The sequence below is a fragment of the Malurus melanocephalus genome, unplaced genomic scaffold, assembly GCF_030028575.1.
Source record: "Malurus melanocephalus ecotype Western Australia unplaced genomic scaffold, MMel_1.1 scaffold_1, whole genome shotgun sequence".
NCBI lineage: Eukaryota > Metazoa > Chordata > Aves > Passeriformes > Maluridae > Malurus > Malurus melanocephalus.
Genome location: NW_026623233.1, coordinates 3,367,760 through 3,386,638, shown reverse-complemented (window position 1 = coordinate 3,386,638; position 18,879 = coordinate 3,367,760). Strand labels below are relative to the sequence as shown.

At 36.7% G+C, this 18,879-nt stretch overlaps 1 protein-coding gene across 1 annotated transcript in view; it reads right to left on the bottom strand.

Annotated features, from left to right (window-relative positions):
• Nucleotides 1-18,879, bottom strand: part of ANOS1 (anosmin 1) — a 120,973-nt gene that overhangs the window by 29,225 nt on the left and 72,869 nt on the right. The window contains exons 6-8 of the mRNA XM_057389829.1: nt 13,001-13,130; nt 3,458-3,660; nt 749-896 (exon numbers count right to left, since the gene is read on the bottom strand). Coding sequence (XP_057245812.1) covers nt 749-896; nt 3,458-3,660; nt 13,001-13,130 — 481 coding nt within the window. The remainder of the gene's footprint in view (nt 1-748; nt 897-3,457; nt 3,661-13,000; nt 13,131-18,879) is intronic.

Here is an 18,879-nt window from a genome sequence, read left to right as displayed (position 1 = left end):
GAGAATCACGGTTCACTCCCAGATTCCGATAAAATAATAGTTAAGTAACAGTAAAATAATATTTTTCAATTGTATTACTTAGCATGTGAGGCTGTAAAGACCTTAAAAATATACAGCCTAACATCTGAACATCTTGAGAATTTAATCTGAATGTGGGTCCTATGCGTGCAATATTTTGAGAATGCATGGTTGTCAGACATGGAATGTTTTCGAGTCCCTAATAGAATAGTCAATGTTTTGTTTTATATATCAAAGTATCAATTCATAATAGCCAYAAGTTTTTGTGGTACAAGATTCCAAATTAATGGGCTACTAAAACTAACCAGGATTTTGGAAAACATTGCAGGTTTATACTGTCCTGTTAAGAAGCACAGAAATCTTTTTATGCCATCCAGTTAGAAACACAGTCAGTATTTATACCTGTATTGCATCTAAAGAATATTAACACTACAGTTATGCAAAGGTTTCAGTTTCCTTTGCAACTGTTTATCTTAGGTGAGTAGGGTCTAAGACAAAGAATTAGGCAAAAATTGTCACCATTTTTTATATGAGAAATGTAACATGAAAAGGTTACTCAAGAGATGATCACCGGACTCTTGATTATTTGACCAAGATTTGATCACCGCACTACGGAACAGCCTGCTTTAGGAAAATGATTTTTTTAAATTTGAGAAATCGTTGTATAAAACATTCAAACTCCAGATAAAGGAGAGAGAAAGCATCCAGGTGTTTGAGTATGATTACTTACTATTATTGCTGATGTCCTGAGTTGTGCTAAAATGSAGAGAAACCTTAGCACTTTTCAGGCGAATCTGACCCCAGCGTGTCACTGCCTGCAGCTCTACGTTGTAGTTGCTGTTGGGTTGGAGCCCCTCCAGGACCACATAATTTTGGGCCTGTAAWAGAATAAATATACAATGCAGTTACAATATTGCTGAAACATAGGCCTTTATTAAAAGCAGGCTTGTTATCTTAGGCACGCTACTTTTTTGAAATTAGTAAACTCATATATAAAGTTCAGATTTATATAATCTTCTGTAAAAGATTTGTTTAATTGGACTCTCTGTTTTTCTGTGTCATTTAAAAAATACCAACCTATTTGAGTTTGCATAATCTTGGCAGTTCCTTGGCAATTCCAAAYCTATTGTTTAGGCAAAACCTAGGGGGTTTTCATGTATGTAAGAACAAGTTTTCTCTTATGCCAAAATCATTTTAGCAAAAGGAATGTAAGGACTTTATTCCCCAATTCCATGTTAGTCAAGCAATTGAACTTTTTGCTAGAGACAGCCAGTCTGAAGATGGCTAAGTCCAAAATTTAATGCATTTGTCAATACTTTCTATTTGTTTCAACTCTTGAAATAAAARTTAAAAAGCAAACACAGATTKAAAAAACCCTCTCCTTGGAAAGAACACTTTTCCTATATAGAATGGAAAACAGAATAGAAAAAATACAGTTTCAAATGTCATGGAAGTGTCTAAAATGGAGAAAGAACAGATTAGATTTATCATTCTCTAGTCAATAAMTCATAAATTAAAGGCAAGGCACATGATACTGCAAAGAAGAGTTCAGCCTTTTCAGTAGTCTTGAATTTTAATTTTGTCTAGATTTAATTCTAAAAATGTCCTTCTAGTCCATATGCCAGATGGAAGATATTACTCCRTGTTTTCATTGGAATTCCTTGTGCCTTTTAGGTTTGACAGTCGGTACAGAGTTAAAAGAAAACCATGTACCAAGATAACCATCCCATATTYAACACTTGGGATCTTAAAAAGGGAYTRTCAAAAARTATTTAATATTGATTATCTTTATCTGTTTAGTCCTGACATATTGACTATAGCTCTTGATAACAGCATCAATATTGTAGTCAAACTAATACAGTATCTACCTGGTATGAATTCACATGGAAATCAGTATGAAATTATTTGTGTTGGGCTACATCTAAAGGTAAAAACTGGTCAAAAGTAATCTTCAGTGATCTTTAAAAGTTAATATTTTTCCACCTTTCTTTTAATGAAAATATTCCTGCTTTTTCCATTTTTAGCCTAAGAGATGCTAGAATCTTCAAATGACCATTRATTAGCCATAGCATGTGGAGCRTCCTGAATCTCACTGGCATTGCTGWGMAGTTTCATGAYAYGCTGCAGAAAAAGTACAAATCAGGAGTAATACAAAAGTTATTGTAAGAGCCGGCCTTTTCTGTAAAATACACCCTGATTCTTCTCTATTTCCCTATATTCAAGGTCATATCGGTCTCAATTACTGTAATATTCTATACTGAATCTATTTTAATATTTTAATTTACTTATATAGGAAGTATCCTATGCAAAGGTATTAAGGACCCAGAACAATTTTAAAATTCCCTGGGATTTCTGATTTAAGGACCAGCTTGAAGAGAGAAAGCTCCTGGGTACCTTTAGGCTGAAGCCTCTGTCCTGAAGGTCTTTAGCCAATGTCAGGTTTCGTGAGGAACACAAACTTTTCCATGCAGCACAGTCCAACCCTACTCCTATCTTGCCACAATTATTTTTTTAAAGAACAATAAAGAACTAACCTTCTTTTCTATGCAGATTGACTTGCATSATTTCATCACACAGCCTTTATTTCCTTTATTTTCTTTATTTTTGCCAGTGTTTGGTGACTGAGGGATAGGGAGGGAATTGTGACCCTCTGACTGCCATTCATCACAGTGCAATGGACAGCCAGAGCCAAAACATAGTGTTAACAAAGACATAGGACCAAATCCTCACTACTAAAATAACTGAGAATCAAATTRTCTCTAACTGATTGTTATTTCAATTTAATTATTTCTATTAACTGCTTTAAAATAACATGTAATATGCTTAAGGATATCATAACAAAAAGCTTTCTAGCAAAGCAATATTTAATACATTATTTAAGAAATCCATAGAAACTTGCTGCTAAGGAAATATTGCCAAGATTTCTGGTAAAGCAGTTTATTTAAAGAGTTTTGGATATGTTTTTCAATTGGACCTACACTCACTATTTAATAATTGCTTTCTATGATAGCATCACAACTTTAATTTGCATAGTGAAAGAGCAATGTGACCGATGATGTCAGGCTTTTTTAAATAAAACAAACTCTTTAAGAAGCACTAATTGAATAAGCCTAAATTTAGAGGACTARCAGCATTTAACTTTGTATCCATCTTTCTTAAAAAATCTTATAGTATTTACCTATATTGTAAGGCAGAAGTTTACTACCCTCCCTGAGTTCAGTGAAAGAAAAGGATTGAGAGATTCAGAAAAGAGTTCAGAAAGCAAAAGATTGAGAGATATCACTCATTAAGTGTATATCTCATAAGAGATATTAAGAATTAGGACCACTATTCTACCAGTGGCTGAAATCATTGTAACTTATCACACATTTATACTTACACTCTATTTTGTGTCAGGAATAAACCACATTTCTGTCCCATTTACTGATTTCTTTCTTACCCCATCGGTAATCTTYCTTCTCTTTTTTTTGGCTGGGATTACATATTTGCTGTATGTCCAGCTCCAGAAGACTTTGTAGTGGTGCACTGGGATATCAGGATCTTCTGGRAGATCCCAAGTAATCACTACATTTACACTTCCATCATTGTTTGCACTGATATTGGCAATTCTGATATTAGATGGAGCTGGTGGAGCAGATGGATCTGGAATTAAAAAAAAATATTCTAAGTTAAAAACTACCTTCAGAAAGATAAAAATTATCTTCAGCTCATGWATTTATGAGGCATTCATGAGCTGGATAAAACACTCGAAGTACATTGAGGAAAATTCAGTCAAAGGTTTCCCATAACTGCAAAGGCTTCTTGTAAATTCTGGAAATTCAAACTCTACTGAAATAAAAATTATGGGTKAGCACATAGTTTTGTCATTAATCTGTGTTGTTGGTGGYTCACAAACATAACAAACTTTGTGAAGCTTCATCAAAATGTGCCAGACTATCAGTTTTTCTTCTGCCATTCACTACTTTAAATACATAGTGAGTGTAAAACACTCAAGTTCTACAAGTGGCCTTGTAGAGTCACCACAGAACTGTATGGCTGAAACACTGATTTTTTTTTTGTTGCCAGATAATCCTCAGATGATAAAATTATTTTTTGACACATTGAATCTTTCCTCAAAATTCTAATATTGATATCTACCACCATGGGACATAAACATTTCCTTAGAATAAATGTAATTAAAGCACAATGATATATTGTGCTGTGGTATAAATCTATAGGGTTTTTTTTTTTTTTTAGAATGTCAAAAAGTAATTAGCTACCCCTGTGATTTATTCCCCTTTTCTGGTCCAACTATCAATATCAACTGTGATAGTATTCCTTCACCTGCCTTTGTGCCGACTCTAGAGTCAAGAATGACACATGACAGACAGAGGTTGAATATCCAGAAATTATTCAATATTGAATCTTTCGCAGTATTAAATGTAAGGTCCTTATGGACTCACATAATATCCTGGCCCAAAGCAATGTGAATCAATGGAAATTTTGCAACCAAGCTTCTCAAAGTCCAATTTGCTGTTTACCAAATCCTACCTTTTAATCCTGTTTTTTTAACTCACCCCTTTTTCTAAATGGCTGTGTCAGACAAAAATTGCTGACAAAATCAAAAGAAACCACAAAACCAAAATTTACATTGAAGTGTGCAGTGAGGCTCAAACCCCACCCCCCCCCCAAAAAAAATAACATTAATAGTATATCAGACAGAGTAAAGGAAATTAATAGTAATTAAGACATGCTACAAACTTCTAGACATATGACCCATCATTTATTTGTCAGAAATAAAACTGGAAGTGTGAGGAGAGGACATCAGACATTCATTTACTGTAGAGTTCACCTGCATTTTTTTTTTTATAATGGCAAATGAGCCGTTAAATAAACAATCCAGGCATACTAAATTCATCAGATTATCCCTATGACAAATGGTCTCACTGAAAAATTCCATCATTTAGTTTACAAAAAACGACATACTCAGAATTAATAAAGACAGCATTTCCCTTTTAAAGACCAGCAATGTGAATTAATGACTCATTTCTGTTATTGAACAGGACTCTTGCTGAAATAACAATGGATGCTCCTGTTTCCTCACACATGCCATTATAGTTAAACAGTAATGGATGTCCCTGTTTCCTCACACATATAATTCAACCTCACTTTTGGCCATAAAAGTTACAAAGCACACTTGAAAATTCTGGAAATTTAACATAATTTCCGAATAATAAAAATGCCTTACTTCTCACTTGTTTTGTTTTGGGTATTCTTTAATCCACTATCAAGCCAGTTGCCTTTATTTTTTCTGGCTTTSGAGAAGCACTGCTGCTACATTTATTTCCTTACCTGTGAAGTTACCAACCCCTCCATCTTAAAGTATGGAAAACTATTTATTCCAGAAGGGACAAATTAAAGAAAAACATAGCWAAATGGTTTGTACAATCCTCTCATACAATTTTTCATTTACTTCTATTATTTAATAAGTAGGTATAAAAAGTAATTTAGGTACAATAAATATAAACAGAACCATGATTAATATATCTAAGATCTTTATTAAGCATTCATCTTCACTGATTTAGAATGTTCAAAGCTTTTTTATGTTATATGACATTATATTAGGTAAATAAAACATTTATAACCTGAAGTGCAACATGATCATATTACTGTAGGTGAATTATTCAGGTTCTCTCCCAGAAGTACTATGCATCATGTATTATGTATACAAAACATATGGGATAAAATTAAAGTGTTTCAGAGAATATATCTTCCCAAATGGTCAGACTTAAGCAAAAGCAATTCAAGCTATAAAACGTGWTTGTCTTCATTCTGCCTCTTCAAGAGACAGAGAGTTATTTTYAAAAGTCTAATAGTTAAATTAAATAGCTCATCTGGACAAAGTGTATTGCATGATTAAAAATATTTAGAAACTCTCTTCACCTATTTTTTGTAGGTCTAAAAGCAAATGACCAAATTTAGGTTCTCTCTTTTCAAATGTATTTACTCCACTGCAGCAAAAAAAAAAACAAAAAAAAAAAAAAAAAAAAAACCAAACAACCATGTGCACACTGAAGCCAATAGATCATGTCTTCTGAATTCTACAGCACCAGCATATCAACCTGTACTTTTTATAATTGCAGTTTATTGAAAACATTGCTTTATCAGTAGCATTTCTTCTGTGCTCACTMGACACAGYCCAGTCAGCAGACAAAATGCTGATCCACATTTGAAAGAAAACCTATCAGGGTTTCTACTTTCCTATGAGAAAATAGAAACATTGCATTAAAAATCTTTAGGTAATTGCAGTTAAGGACAGAAAGAATGTCCTCTTAGAAGGAATATACATGTGAAATAATACAGCAATACAAGMTATTTTCCTGAGTGCCCTCTTTCTTCAAAGACTCTTGCAAACCTCTCAAATGTCATCCACAAAAATGCCTTTGAACAAGGAACAGTGGTGGTGGTAGAAAACAGAAAGGAGATCTGCAGCTAACAGACATTAAAAGGTGAGACATTGAAAGTAACACATTTTCTGTAAGAGCTTTCTTAAAAGTAGACTAAGCTTAAGAAGAGAATAAGCTATAAAGATGTAAAATATCAAAGATAAACCAAACTTATTACAGCTTTGCATTTAATCAACGGAAAAAAAAAACATCCTGCCTGACTGCATGGATTCATCAGTAAAACATTTCATGGATTTAGGGTGCATGACCTGAAATATTAAGACACCTAGTGAGCATTTTATATCAGATTAGGATCTATTTCATACTAGTATTTCAATACCACTCTATAATTTATTTACCTATTTCTATATATTTCTGTGACACTCATTACTATTACAGTTAAAATATCCATTATTTTCTAAGTTAAGAACCCAAGAATATTGTATCTTCATTTGAAAGGATTTAGTTTGACCTGCACAGCAGACAAGTGAGAAAGAATAGCAAGGTAAGACATTGTGATCCCTGTTAACCCAAAGAAAAACTAAACCCCACCATCAAAGAAAACATCCCAAAAAACCTCACGCCCCCTGGACCATTTTAAAAAACAAGAATCCACAAAACAAAATAAACTGTTTAGAGTTTACAAGAATGCCACTATGCATGCCAGCCAGTTACCAGAGAACAGATCAGCTGTTTTTTTTCTGCATTATTGAATGGGAAAGTCATGCTTCCACAAGGTGGTCTGTTACGTTTATGTCCATGTAGATACTAAAAGCACTATACAACTCTGCTAAAATACTTCAAGGTCTAATAACTGGTACTGAATCATAAAGCTTACACACATAAGGTGTTTGTTAACCTGACTATAAAGCTAAAGTGATGTTCTGCTGACTATAAATCTTACAGCCATTCTACTGTTAGTCTTCATATACCTGTGATCCCTTTGACTGACTGCCCACATGTATAATTCACATACATGGATATAAAATTGCTGGAATGGAAACTGCTGCCAGTTTTTYGAGAATGTAAAGTACTGAAACTTTATATAAATGAATTTATCTGACCGTTAAATCAAATTCTTTGCTTTGTTGAAAGGGTGATGCTAGTTGCAGCTTTTCCTTTGCAGTTTATACAACAACTCAAATAAAATAGAAGTCATTCCATACATCCTAGAATTTGGCACAGACAGCTGTCCTCAACTCCAAAAAAATTCTGATCTCAGCAGCCTGACAAGTAAATCGCTTCTCACTGCTAGAAATGATAGCTTCATTAGGTCAAGGCTGAAGCTGCTGTTCCAGCACATGGGGTAAGTACTGCATTTGTCTGGATTGTATTTGGCTTGAGTATACCCAAAGGACTTAAATTCCTGTCTTGCTGGCTACTCAGCCATCACAAGCAAAATTCTGTCTCCAGTCCCCAAAAGGGAGGATTTCTTGCTGCAAATAAAGGAAAAAAAGATAACCCTCTCATCATCTCCATTTCAAAATGCACATCTTCCCACACTCATATATATAAACATAGTGATAGTTTATATTTTCCAAAAYTCTTTAAATCAGTAAGATTTGGAAACACTTTTGCAACCTTAAAAAGCAGTATGGGCAAGATATACACATCAAGCTATGAATCACATCATACACTGCTGCAGTGCATCTACTTTGCCTTTCAACTGTAGAGAAAACAGTAAATKATTTGGAAAAGGTGTCAGAGACATCAGAACCAGAAATCTCATTCTGGGCTGTAAAAGTGAGAGCAAGTGTGACAACAATTTAAACCCTTCTTAATGGAGCTTTTTTCCTGACTTAAAATAGATCTCCCATTGCTGTCTTTCAAACATTAGACCTTCCCAACTCTAAAAATCTGCTGAAGCTGCTCTTCAGACAAGTTTCCAACCATTAAACCGTTGCACGGCATGAGCGGGAGGACTGGCTCTGCCTGATGGAAATGGCACACATAAACCAGCTGTGCAACAGCATAAAAAAATCATTGGTCTCAAAGGAACAACAGAAAGAATTTTATTGCCATGAGTGGGTGTCTGTTCTGGTTTTTCTAACACTCAGTAATGTATGCATGAAATCACATCCAGCATGGTACTTATGTGCTGTGAAAACAATGTTGCCTGTTCCTTTTGCTGGACAATCTATCCAGTGTATGCTGGCAACTGCCTTCTTGGTGAAGATAAAAACCTTTAGCAGAGGTGGCAGGGTCAGATGGTTTGGGCTCATTGTGCTGGTCTTGTTGCCTCCTTTTTACTCTGAAATGGCACAGTACCTACCCACACACCAGTGAGATAACAAATTATATAGAAATGCCTGATAATGAGTCCTAGAGTTATCTGAAGTCTCTGTTACTGAGAATTCATTCTCATCACAAATCATAAAAAGATARGAAAAAAATGGCCTAAAAACCTTAAACCAAAACCAACAAAATAAAAATTGTATTACCACTAGTGCCAAGCATGTTAGGTTAGGCTATCCAGTGCCCAYTTAATGAAAGAAAAACACAGGTAGYTTTCATCYAAGGAGAGTAATTTATGGATTGTAGGAACAGTTCACTMCTGCTTCCAGAAGAAAGGAAACAGCTTGGAGAGAGCCAGTCTAAATATGAAGGAAGAACATTTGTAACATTATGGATCAAAAACGTTATGTCAGTTATTCAGTTACCTTTATTTATTGCTGTTATTGCAAATTGTTGCCACCCAATTAAAGACAAAAAGGAAAGCACACAAAATTTTAAAACTGTGAAAAGAGGAGTGTAAACACTGTCAAAATAGCAGAAAATTTTGACCAATTTTAGGCGACAGTATCAATGTAAAAGTCCATGTGTACAGTCCCACTTATACAAAAAAATCCACTTTCTAGGTGCAGTATTCACTTAATTTTCCAGACACTTCACCACAGACAGACGTAGTCCAACCTGGCTTTCTCATAATTTTGGAATAGCATTTTGGCAAACAAAGCACCACCTTATTCCCTGTAACAGGTCATGTCAGAGAAGCATATGCAAACCCTTCATTTCTTTTATAAAAAATAAATAAACAGCATGAAACAAAAGAGCTCTGCCTAAGCTTTGACTATTTTAAAAACTCTCAGCTGTGTCAYTTTATTTACTATTTACAAATTATTGCCATAGATGAACACATGAGGCAGTGTAGAACAGCTAATAAACCTTCATCTCAAATATTTACAGTAGAAGAACATCAAAAGCTGCAGTAGATCAGACCTCAAAACAGAACTGGATGAAGAATGGCAAGTTGAAATGCCTGATGAAGGACTCTCATTTTCCTGGTTTTGTCTTTTTCATGACTGGGAAATTAAATTACTTTGGAAAATAAGGAGCTTTATTGAGTGATAGAGAAATTAATGGATATTACCTCAGAAGACTTAACACCATTTTGAATAAAASAAAACCTTATTTTTCTATGTCTAAGAGATCATGTTTTTTGCATTTTCAAAAGACACAAAACAGTATAAAACAGTATTGTGGTAACTAGACAAAAATTCTCYCTCAGAGTAATTACAGCAGGTTTTTGAATGTTCCTCTTAACAGCTTAAAATATTTAGTGACAGAGACTTTGTGGTGCCATACTTCTCCCTAGATTCAGATTAAATATCATATTTGTCTTCCTTTAAAGAAAAAAACAAACCCAAGTAATTTGCTATTCATTAYAATTTATGAGCAATTGGTAAAAGTTCAGTATCTTGCGTGAGAAACTGTCTCAGGAATTACTGTCATGTTTCCTGATCAAAGGGTCTATTTTTGAAGAAACCTTCTGCTAAGTCCGACAAAGATAATAATCTTCTCTTGGTCTTGGCACAACAGGGTGAAGTGAAACACTGATGTGAATTCCTGTCCATGCTTCACACAAACACAGCACAGACAGGCAGCAAACTTCCAAAGGTGATGTGCCAAAATCCACTTTTCTTTTCCAAASTGGAGGTTAAATGTGCCTGTAAGACCTCAGCAGGGGCCAGTAGAAGCTGGCACTCAAAAAACTAGACCCATCTGAGCAGCAGTTTCTTGCCTTTCTACCAGGCAGGGGCTGCCACTTCCCACTGAGCTCCAAAGTAGTAATTAAATGTTTGTGTGACACTGTCACTGTTACCACTCTGACTGCCTACCTGGGGCCTCGGAGGCTAAAAGACCCCAATCGAAGCACCCCAGCACCATTCCCAGCAGTCAGCACCCAGAAACATCCTGGTGTGCGTCACCCAAGTGACAGCACATTTCATCTGGCAAACACGACATCTTTRTAACAACCACTGACAGCTCCACAGCCCCTGGAACGGCCAAATGAGCTGCCAGCACAGGCTGATTGGGGCTATGGAGCTGATAACTAACTCAGCTCCCTGCTGCTTGTCTGTCAATTCACAGACCTCTGCCAAGGGCTGGAGTTCAGATCTGAAAATAGTTATTTTGAGAGCTACAGAAGCCTTTGGAAGAATGCTGACTGCACACTTTCTGCCATTATCAAAATCTGCTTATTTTGGTTTGTTAGGTGAGAGCATGCAGAGGTGCTACTGACTCCCACTGCCCTTGTCACAAAGCCCTGAAATTGCTCTCCACCTCCCSGAGACAGCCATGAGCATTTCTCAAGGAGAGCAAGTGCTTTGGGGTAGCTGCAGAGACCACAAGAGGACTCTGGTATTCACGTAATGATTTCAAAACCACAAGTTCCTGAAACACAAATTACTGCCAGCTGGGAGACTATTCTGAAAAAATACCCCCATGCACTTTTCCTGCTCTTACACTGTTATCCAGAAACCCACCTCTGGCTGGGGTCAGATTCTGGGCTAAAGAGACCTTCAGAATGACTTACCATGGATATCCTTTTATTCATTACTGTGGATGGTAGTTTGAGCATGGCTGGCACACAGTAGAGACAATTTTTTTTGAAAGTAATACAAATCCTGCCTGAAAATGTCATGTTCAAGCCAAACCTCAGTGCTACCAAGATATACCTTTAAGTAAATGCAGTAATGGTTTCAAGAAGAATAGATGGAAAATATTTACAAACTCAGAAAAAGAACTGTCAATGATCTCAATTTTAAAAAACAGTCGGTGCCAGATTCAGCAACAAACTTCTTGATCTGCTGAAGTGCTGTTCAAAAGAAAAAGGTACTGCTGCTGAAGAGTCCTTAAGTAAGCTCAAGGCAGCTCGAAGGAGCTGTATTATTTCATGTGACTGAAATGGTATGCTACTTAAGTATAATAAATGCTTAAAATAATACTTCTTTCATACATGAAAAGGTCTGTGGTCACCGGAGTAGTGGGCCAGCTGTGCCAGCCAAMCATCCTACCACAAATACAGTTAGACTACAAAAAAAATTATTAAGGCTAACATATACCTATTCAGTAAGTGATTAAACCATCCATACCAGCAGACGTACTTGCATGCCTCTATAAATGCATCTCAAAAAAGGTTTTTTTTTCTAGGACTGACTACGGCCAAACAGCAAGCTAAAAGCCAGCACAGGAACCCTTAGATGGCAACTGCCTGTACTGCAAGGTAATTCTGTGTGAAGAGAAAGAAATACATTTCTCAAAGTAYGCAAAGTTGTAACAGTGTAAAGATTCTGACACTACTAAAATAACAAGAAATCTTTCTATTAGAAACTACTTCTATTAGTAGAGTGAAGAGCATTGAATCTCATTCTTTGGCTCTGAAGTCAATCACCATGGTCTGACTATGCCCACATTATCCATTGCCTTTAGGAGACCGTGACCACATCTGTCTGTTGGGAATAGCGTCTGGTCTGTGCTACCTCCTATACTATGCCTATGAGTCACTTGGGAAAATTTTGCTTCATGTGGGTCAAAAGCACACCAGGAAGAATGCCAAGAACTTCATAGGATGGGAGAACCATTTCTATCTCCTGCATTCCCCAATTACTGGYACAGAAATATTTTTCAAAGTTATTTCATTACCCAAACAGTTGCAAAATCAGAACTTTCAACAAAAATTCCTACAATACTTTGTGGGTCATCAGGCATGCCTTTATAATGAACAGGAACATGCTGCTTTGCATTTATGCCCTTTTTTTATTCTTAAGCTCTTCCAATTAGTGCTAGCAAGGGGAAAGTTATATTAAGAGGGTCCAAAGTTCCATTGTAACAATGCTGCTACAATTATTTAGATACAGGCCACAAAATATTCCAATACTCTACTAAACACATGGCAGTAACACATTTCTCATAACTTAAAAGCAAAAAAAAAAAAACAAAAAACAAACAAAAAAACCACCTCTCAGATTAACATACTGAAACCCCAGTTCCCTCATGTTTCGTGGTCAGGGTCATGTAGTTTGATACCAATCACGTGGAAAACGTTCAACAGGAGATTTATTTGTGGAGACCCTTACTGATAAAAGAACAATGACACTYCAACTTTTAATTCATTTGCTGACTTCCAACAAATTTCACACCATTTCTGAAGGCAGCAGCAAAACCACTCAAAAAGCCACCTGTTAAAAACCTTGTGCCACAAAAGCGGGCAGATGAGGCTGCACTCCAGGTGTGGGTGAGAGGAAGGTGAGCACACAGAGAGGGTGAACACTGACCTTTGGAGGAGCGGAAGTGCTTGCTGGGGGCAGTGAATCCCCTGGTCCCGTGCACGTTGACAGCGGCCACGCGGAACTGGTACCAGCGGCTCGCTCGGATGTCCGCCAGCCGAACCCGCTCRTCCGTAGTCTGGTGGGGAAAATGACACACCTTGGTTCTCTGACATGGTTTTCTGTCACTTGCTGTGCAGCACCAGCCAGTCTGGCTGAGCACACAGCAGCAGCACAGGCTGTACCAACCACCCCACCCAATTCCAGCCATCACCCTGCACTGCAAAGCATTTACAGCTGTGAGCAAAATGATAGAACCATCCAATCTTACAGCGCATTGCAGGGCTCTTCTGCAAACAGCAGCCTTTAGAAAAYTGGTGAAGTGTTAAATTCACAGAATTAGTTTTGCAATTATCACAAACTTCACCRATGTTTAGGGCCTAACTATTCAGGTGCTGATGTTTCAGGGAACTCATTGCACCAGGTCACACTGCACCAGGTCACAGGACTGATTTCTCCAATTCTCAATTCTCAGAGAATTAGGGGTCCAAAATAGCTTAATGAAATCCAGTGCTGTGGGAACTCACTCTTCTAGTTCATAGGAAACACAAARTTCTCTGGTAATGAATGCAAGCCTTCTTCACTTGGCACTTATGTCAAAAAGACACTTACAGCCTTAACTCTTCCCTGAAGACCTTTCTCAGGTCATAGGAGCTGACCTTTTCTCCAACAACACCTACTGAGATTGCCAGTGTCATGAGTTCAATTTCCAAATTCTGTGGGGAGAACCACTGAAATATGGCATAACCATAGACGTACTTTGAACCCTTTCAGTAGGAAGTGCTTTACACATTCTTATTCTGAACCCTGCTTTCCTCTGGTGTTTTTACCCCATTAAACTTTTGAGGAGCTATCTTTTGCATTCTTTCCTTTTTTTTTTCCTAAGGTACAAACACCAGAACTGAATACAGCCTCCTGGTAAAAACTGRATCACTTCCAAGTACAGAAGATGTAGCATTTTTGTAGAACTCATCAAAAACACATCCATTTGGAGATTTTACTTTTACAATTACCTCTCAATTATCMAGTTATCAATTTACTTTAGGATGTCATATTTACTACATTTTGATTTAATTCTTTAATCAAAATAATGCAYGAACCTGAACCAGATGTCACGTATATGTCTAAATGTATTATACAGTCATTACTGATTACCATTACTGACCAAACATGCAAGTTCATTAAAATACATACATCAATTTATTTTTACAAGCTCTGTTTTATAAAACTTCAAGAAGCCACCTTCCTTGTATAAGACTCAACATTACCTGTAATGATGCCAAAAAAGGCACAAGTTAATTTCTGCTTTTTGCTCCCTTTCAAATCTGCATAAGAAACTGGCAGCAGCAGACAGATAGCCAGAAACTCAGGAATTTTCTTCAGTTCTCCGTAATGGCATTTTTAAAATCCTCACTAATAAAATTTGTAGGTGTTATMCTGCACTTAGTCTCTTCATGTAGAGAAACATATCTCATTTATGTGTGCATGCCAGGGAAAAGAGAGCCTTTGTAAACCATATTATTAACTGCTCTCAGACTGTTGCAGCTCATCACATATTGCTGCTACTCAAAGTCCTTCTCCATTCAGACCACCATATTTATCTTCTCAACTTAAACAGGAGTAACAGTCCTGACATTGTTTGCCTCATCTCCTTTTCTTTTTTAGCTTTTATGTTACCTGTAGAGTGAATTATCCATCCAAGGTTTCCCCCAGGGAAGTAAGWGCCTACCTGAAGCAAATTTTGCTATTACCTTCATTTTATGGAGCACTCAAATGTCTTATTTTGTTTCCAGCCGCGAGGTCCACATACTCAAGAACTTACAAATGAGACACAACAGTGAAYTGAATATAAACTATCACTATTACAGAAAAAAACCCAAGGATACATTCAGGCTACTGCTGAAACTGAAATCACGGCCAGGACCAATGTCTAATAATAAATAACTAGTTACAGTCWTGTGGACTTTTTAAAACACATTTGCCAAACTTTGTTACAAGGCAAGCATAACTGAATAGACTTGATCCCAAATTCCTCAGCTAAGGAATCTTATTTGTCATTGGCATCAACTCAGCTATTCTGTGGATTAAAAGAAAGTATTTCAGTTGTGGCAGTTTCCTSTGGCAACCATGAAATATTGTAAAATCAAATAAAATGTCAATCCATAATGCCAAAATTACTTTAATTTATGAACATGCTTTGGGCCAATTACTTTCATTATTCATTGTGTTGGCCAAGCTCCTGCTAAGCTCGATGGGATGCAGGAGGGCCACCTCCAAACTCCCATGTTATAAACTACTTGGGCACCTCTACGTATCCTCTACATAGAATTAAAAAAATTTCAAGAAAGGACTAAGTACTACTGAGATACCTTATACTGCCTTAATGCTAAGTCTAATTTCTTTTTGTTTAATTGCTTTAGTTTAGTTAGTTCTCAGTACTGAAGTATATTTGGAACTGCAATTGTAATATTCAGTCCTTTCAATATCTTTCACATTAATGTAAACCCACTAAAAGCTATGCTGAGCAGTACTAAATATCTGAATTAATTATTTCGAATGAATTTCAAATACACACTTGAACTGACTTTCACTACACACTTGAATCTGAATATGAAAGAAAAAACCTAACAATTTATTGAATTTTTAGAAGGCTAACATATTTTTTTAAGAATCAAATAACAGACAAAAAGAAAAGATCACCACTCAAATCACTATAGGATCATAAYTTACTGTTTATTTTGGCTATGCACTACCTTTTTACTTAAAAGATGAACATTTGGAAGATAACTTCAAATCCTAATAGGCATTTAATTTGAAATAAAATAATTAATGAGTCCTCAGACAAAATAATTGGCCAATATGTCCACCTTAGTACCATGCAAAGTTCAATGAAGAGAAGGCAAAACCCTTATTAATTACATCATCAGGATACAACKTCATGTTAGAGCAGCATCTAATCTTTATAACATAACTTGGACAATAGTTTGACATTCTTTCTCAAGTGTTCACTTAAGTCCAAAGGACAACAGGCCACCTCCAGTGGCCAGAAAGAAGACAGAGGTTGGGTTTTTAGATGAGAATTTGGCTGAGACTTGCCCAGAGCTGCTCTGTTTAGGAARCACTGACAATTCCACTCCTCTCCCAGCAGCTCTTGACTGTTCAAATCCTGAGCCCTTTCCTGTACAYAACCCTCCTCCTGTCCTTCAAAAGGGAATTATCTGTTATTCTCTTCAACATCCCTACAGAAATCTTCTCTGCTGCTCCTACAACTGACTAATGATGAAAGGGCTTTCCCAGAGCATGAATGACCTGTCTTCAATTCCATCCTTTGTACGAGAGGCAGGGGGAAGATATTCATCATGGATGAATATGAACATYTTGGATGTTGCATGGTATTTAGACCTAGAATATGTTCTACATTTACACGCTAAACTGTTCCTTGGAGAAAGAAAGGCTGAAAGTTAAAAATTCTCCTAAGGAAAAAGTGGGATTAACTAGGACTGGGARGGAAAAGAAAGAGAATATGTGATCCAGCAGCACAGCAGTTTGACCATCCAGGTTGGGTTCTTGTGTCAACATTCCAAAGGGGTTTATATATGTAAAAAATTGGTCCAAGAAAGTCTTCACAGTGAAGACTTGTACAGAGGACTCTCCTCTATCCAAGGATTACAGTAATCAATGGACTGTTTCACAGTGCTCATTCTCATTTTTTCCCCACTATGAACCCTGGACTCCTTTCTGTAGTGAAAGGTTTAGTAGAAAACAGGAGAGTAGTGCCCTACCCTGCTGAGTTCACAGCTCTACACCTTTGGAAATAACACACAGTGACAAAAGAATTTGCATTTCAGAGTGAAGGGATACCATCCAGGGTATCAGAAAAGCTGAGTTTATGTTTCCTCTGATAGTAAAGAAATCTGACAGTGCTGTATCCACCACTCCACCAAAGGACAGCAGACCTGCCCTACTTCATGTGAATGCAATCCCATACAAGGTGGGCACTCTCTAAGGCTGCTGACCAAAGCAATCCCCTCCTGGGATATGGAGAGAGAAACCTTTAGCACACAGGACTGGTGGCTAGCTCCAGCAGGTGTTTCCCACTGTGACAGGCTGAACACTTCCCTGTCAGAACCAGAACTTCTGATTTCTCCGAAGCTCTAAGTTTTGAAAAGGATTAGCTGTCCATAGGGTTTAGGCAATAACAAGGTGAAGCACTAAGGTGTGTCACAAAAAAGCTATGAATAAATACTGTTCCATATTTGTTTTTGTAATGGTCTAATAAATGTACTTCCTTACTGTTGCCCATATATATATGTGTGTGTGCATGTATACATGACATTCATTCACACAACACACGTGTTCTATCTGGAAATAACTGATCTGCCATATTTTAATTAAYTTTATTATATTATATTAATATGAGTAAATATCTGAATTTCCAATGTAAACAGTAATACTACTATTTTCAGAAAGAATTAATGCCAAACAGAAAAGTAAGTTTGTTCACAAGACATACAGTATTCCCATAGGATAATACAGCAGTTCCTGCTCAGCTGGCTAGATCTTAAGTTACAGTAGTGTAGGAAACTTCACATTAACACTTAGGACACTGTAAATCATAGCCAGCTAGACTAACTAACATCTTAATTACCATAATTTTTATGTTAACCAATGGAAATAAGTCAAATGGTTAATTATATCAAGTTTTCCCCAAAATGTGCAGTAAAAAACTAAAGGAAAAAAAATCCTTTCCTCCTAAACTGAAAAATAATTAAAACTGTCTTCAACATGTTTGCTTTCCTTACATAATTGGAGAACAAAATAGTGTATTAATAGATTGAGCCTTCTTCCTTAAAAAGAAAACAAAAAAATGACACAATAAACATGGCACAATACAATATAAAGGAAACAAACTTTTTCAAAATTATTGTTTCAATTCAAAGTAAAAATCTTTGTGAAACATGAGAAATTACTTGCAAATTAGATCCTGTAAAGGCAACAGAAAACAGCAAGTTTTTTTGAAATTTAAACACCTTAAAGTTACTGAAAATTATAATCCGAATTGTTCTTGGACAGAAAACAAAAAATACTAGATGAGAAACTCTGATAAAATATTCTGAAATTTCTTATAGGAAAATGCAAATGATAACTTTGCCGAATTATGCTACATAAAGCATAGACAAACACAGATCCTCCCCCTCAGCCTTCTCAATCTTTGCTTTTTACACAGTCTCTAGCTTAAGTTGCAGAGTAATGGAAGAGTCAGAATCATCTCCCCTGGACTGAGACAGTAGAAGCTCTCAGATGAATGGCTGAGCTCTTCTTGGCTTTTGCCTATAATTAAGGTCTTATACCCCAATGTTTTGAAATCATACAAGAAAAAAATACCACTTATACAGACAAGAAAAGCCTGGAGGCTGTGCACGCAAGCACTTTAGTCAAACTGGATATCCATCCCTRTTGCTGATATTGCAAAATAAATTCTATTGCATTCAGCCAAACAAATCTGATTGCCTGGTGGGATGTCTAAACTACAAACACCATGGAGGTACACTACTTCATAGAGACAGAAATTCTGATTATTAGCACCCCTCAAGGATGCCYAGCCTGCATGTCCCATAAGGCACACCCAGTTCACAAAGCCAGTCAGGCATCCTGAAGTGTGCTTTGAACTGACATCCCCAGTGGGGTCCATCACACCATCAAATTCGTGTCTCTTGTGCTGCAGAAGGGACAGCGGAGTTGTCAGAGAGATGTCATTTGGAGGAGGCTTCTCCTGCCACAGTGATTAACTCAGCCCCTTCTGCCCAACCCACCAGACCCCCAGGACA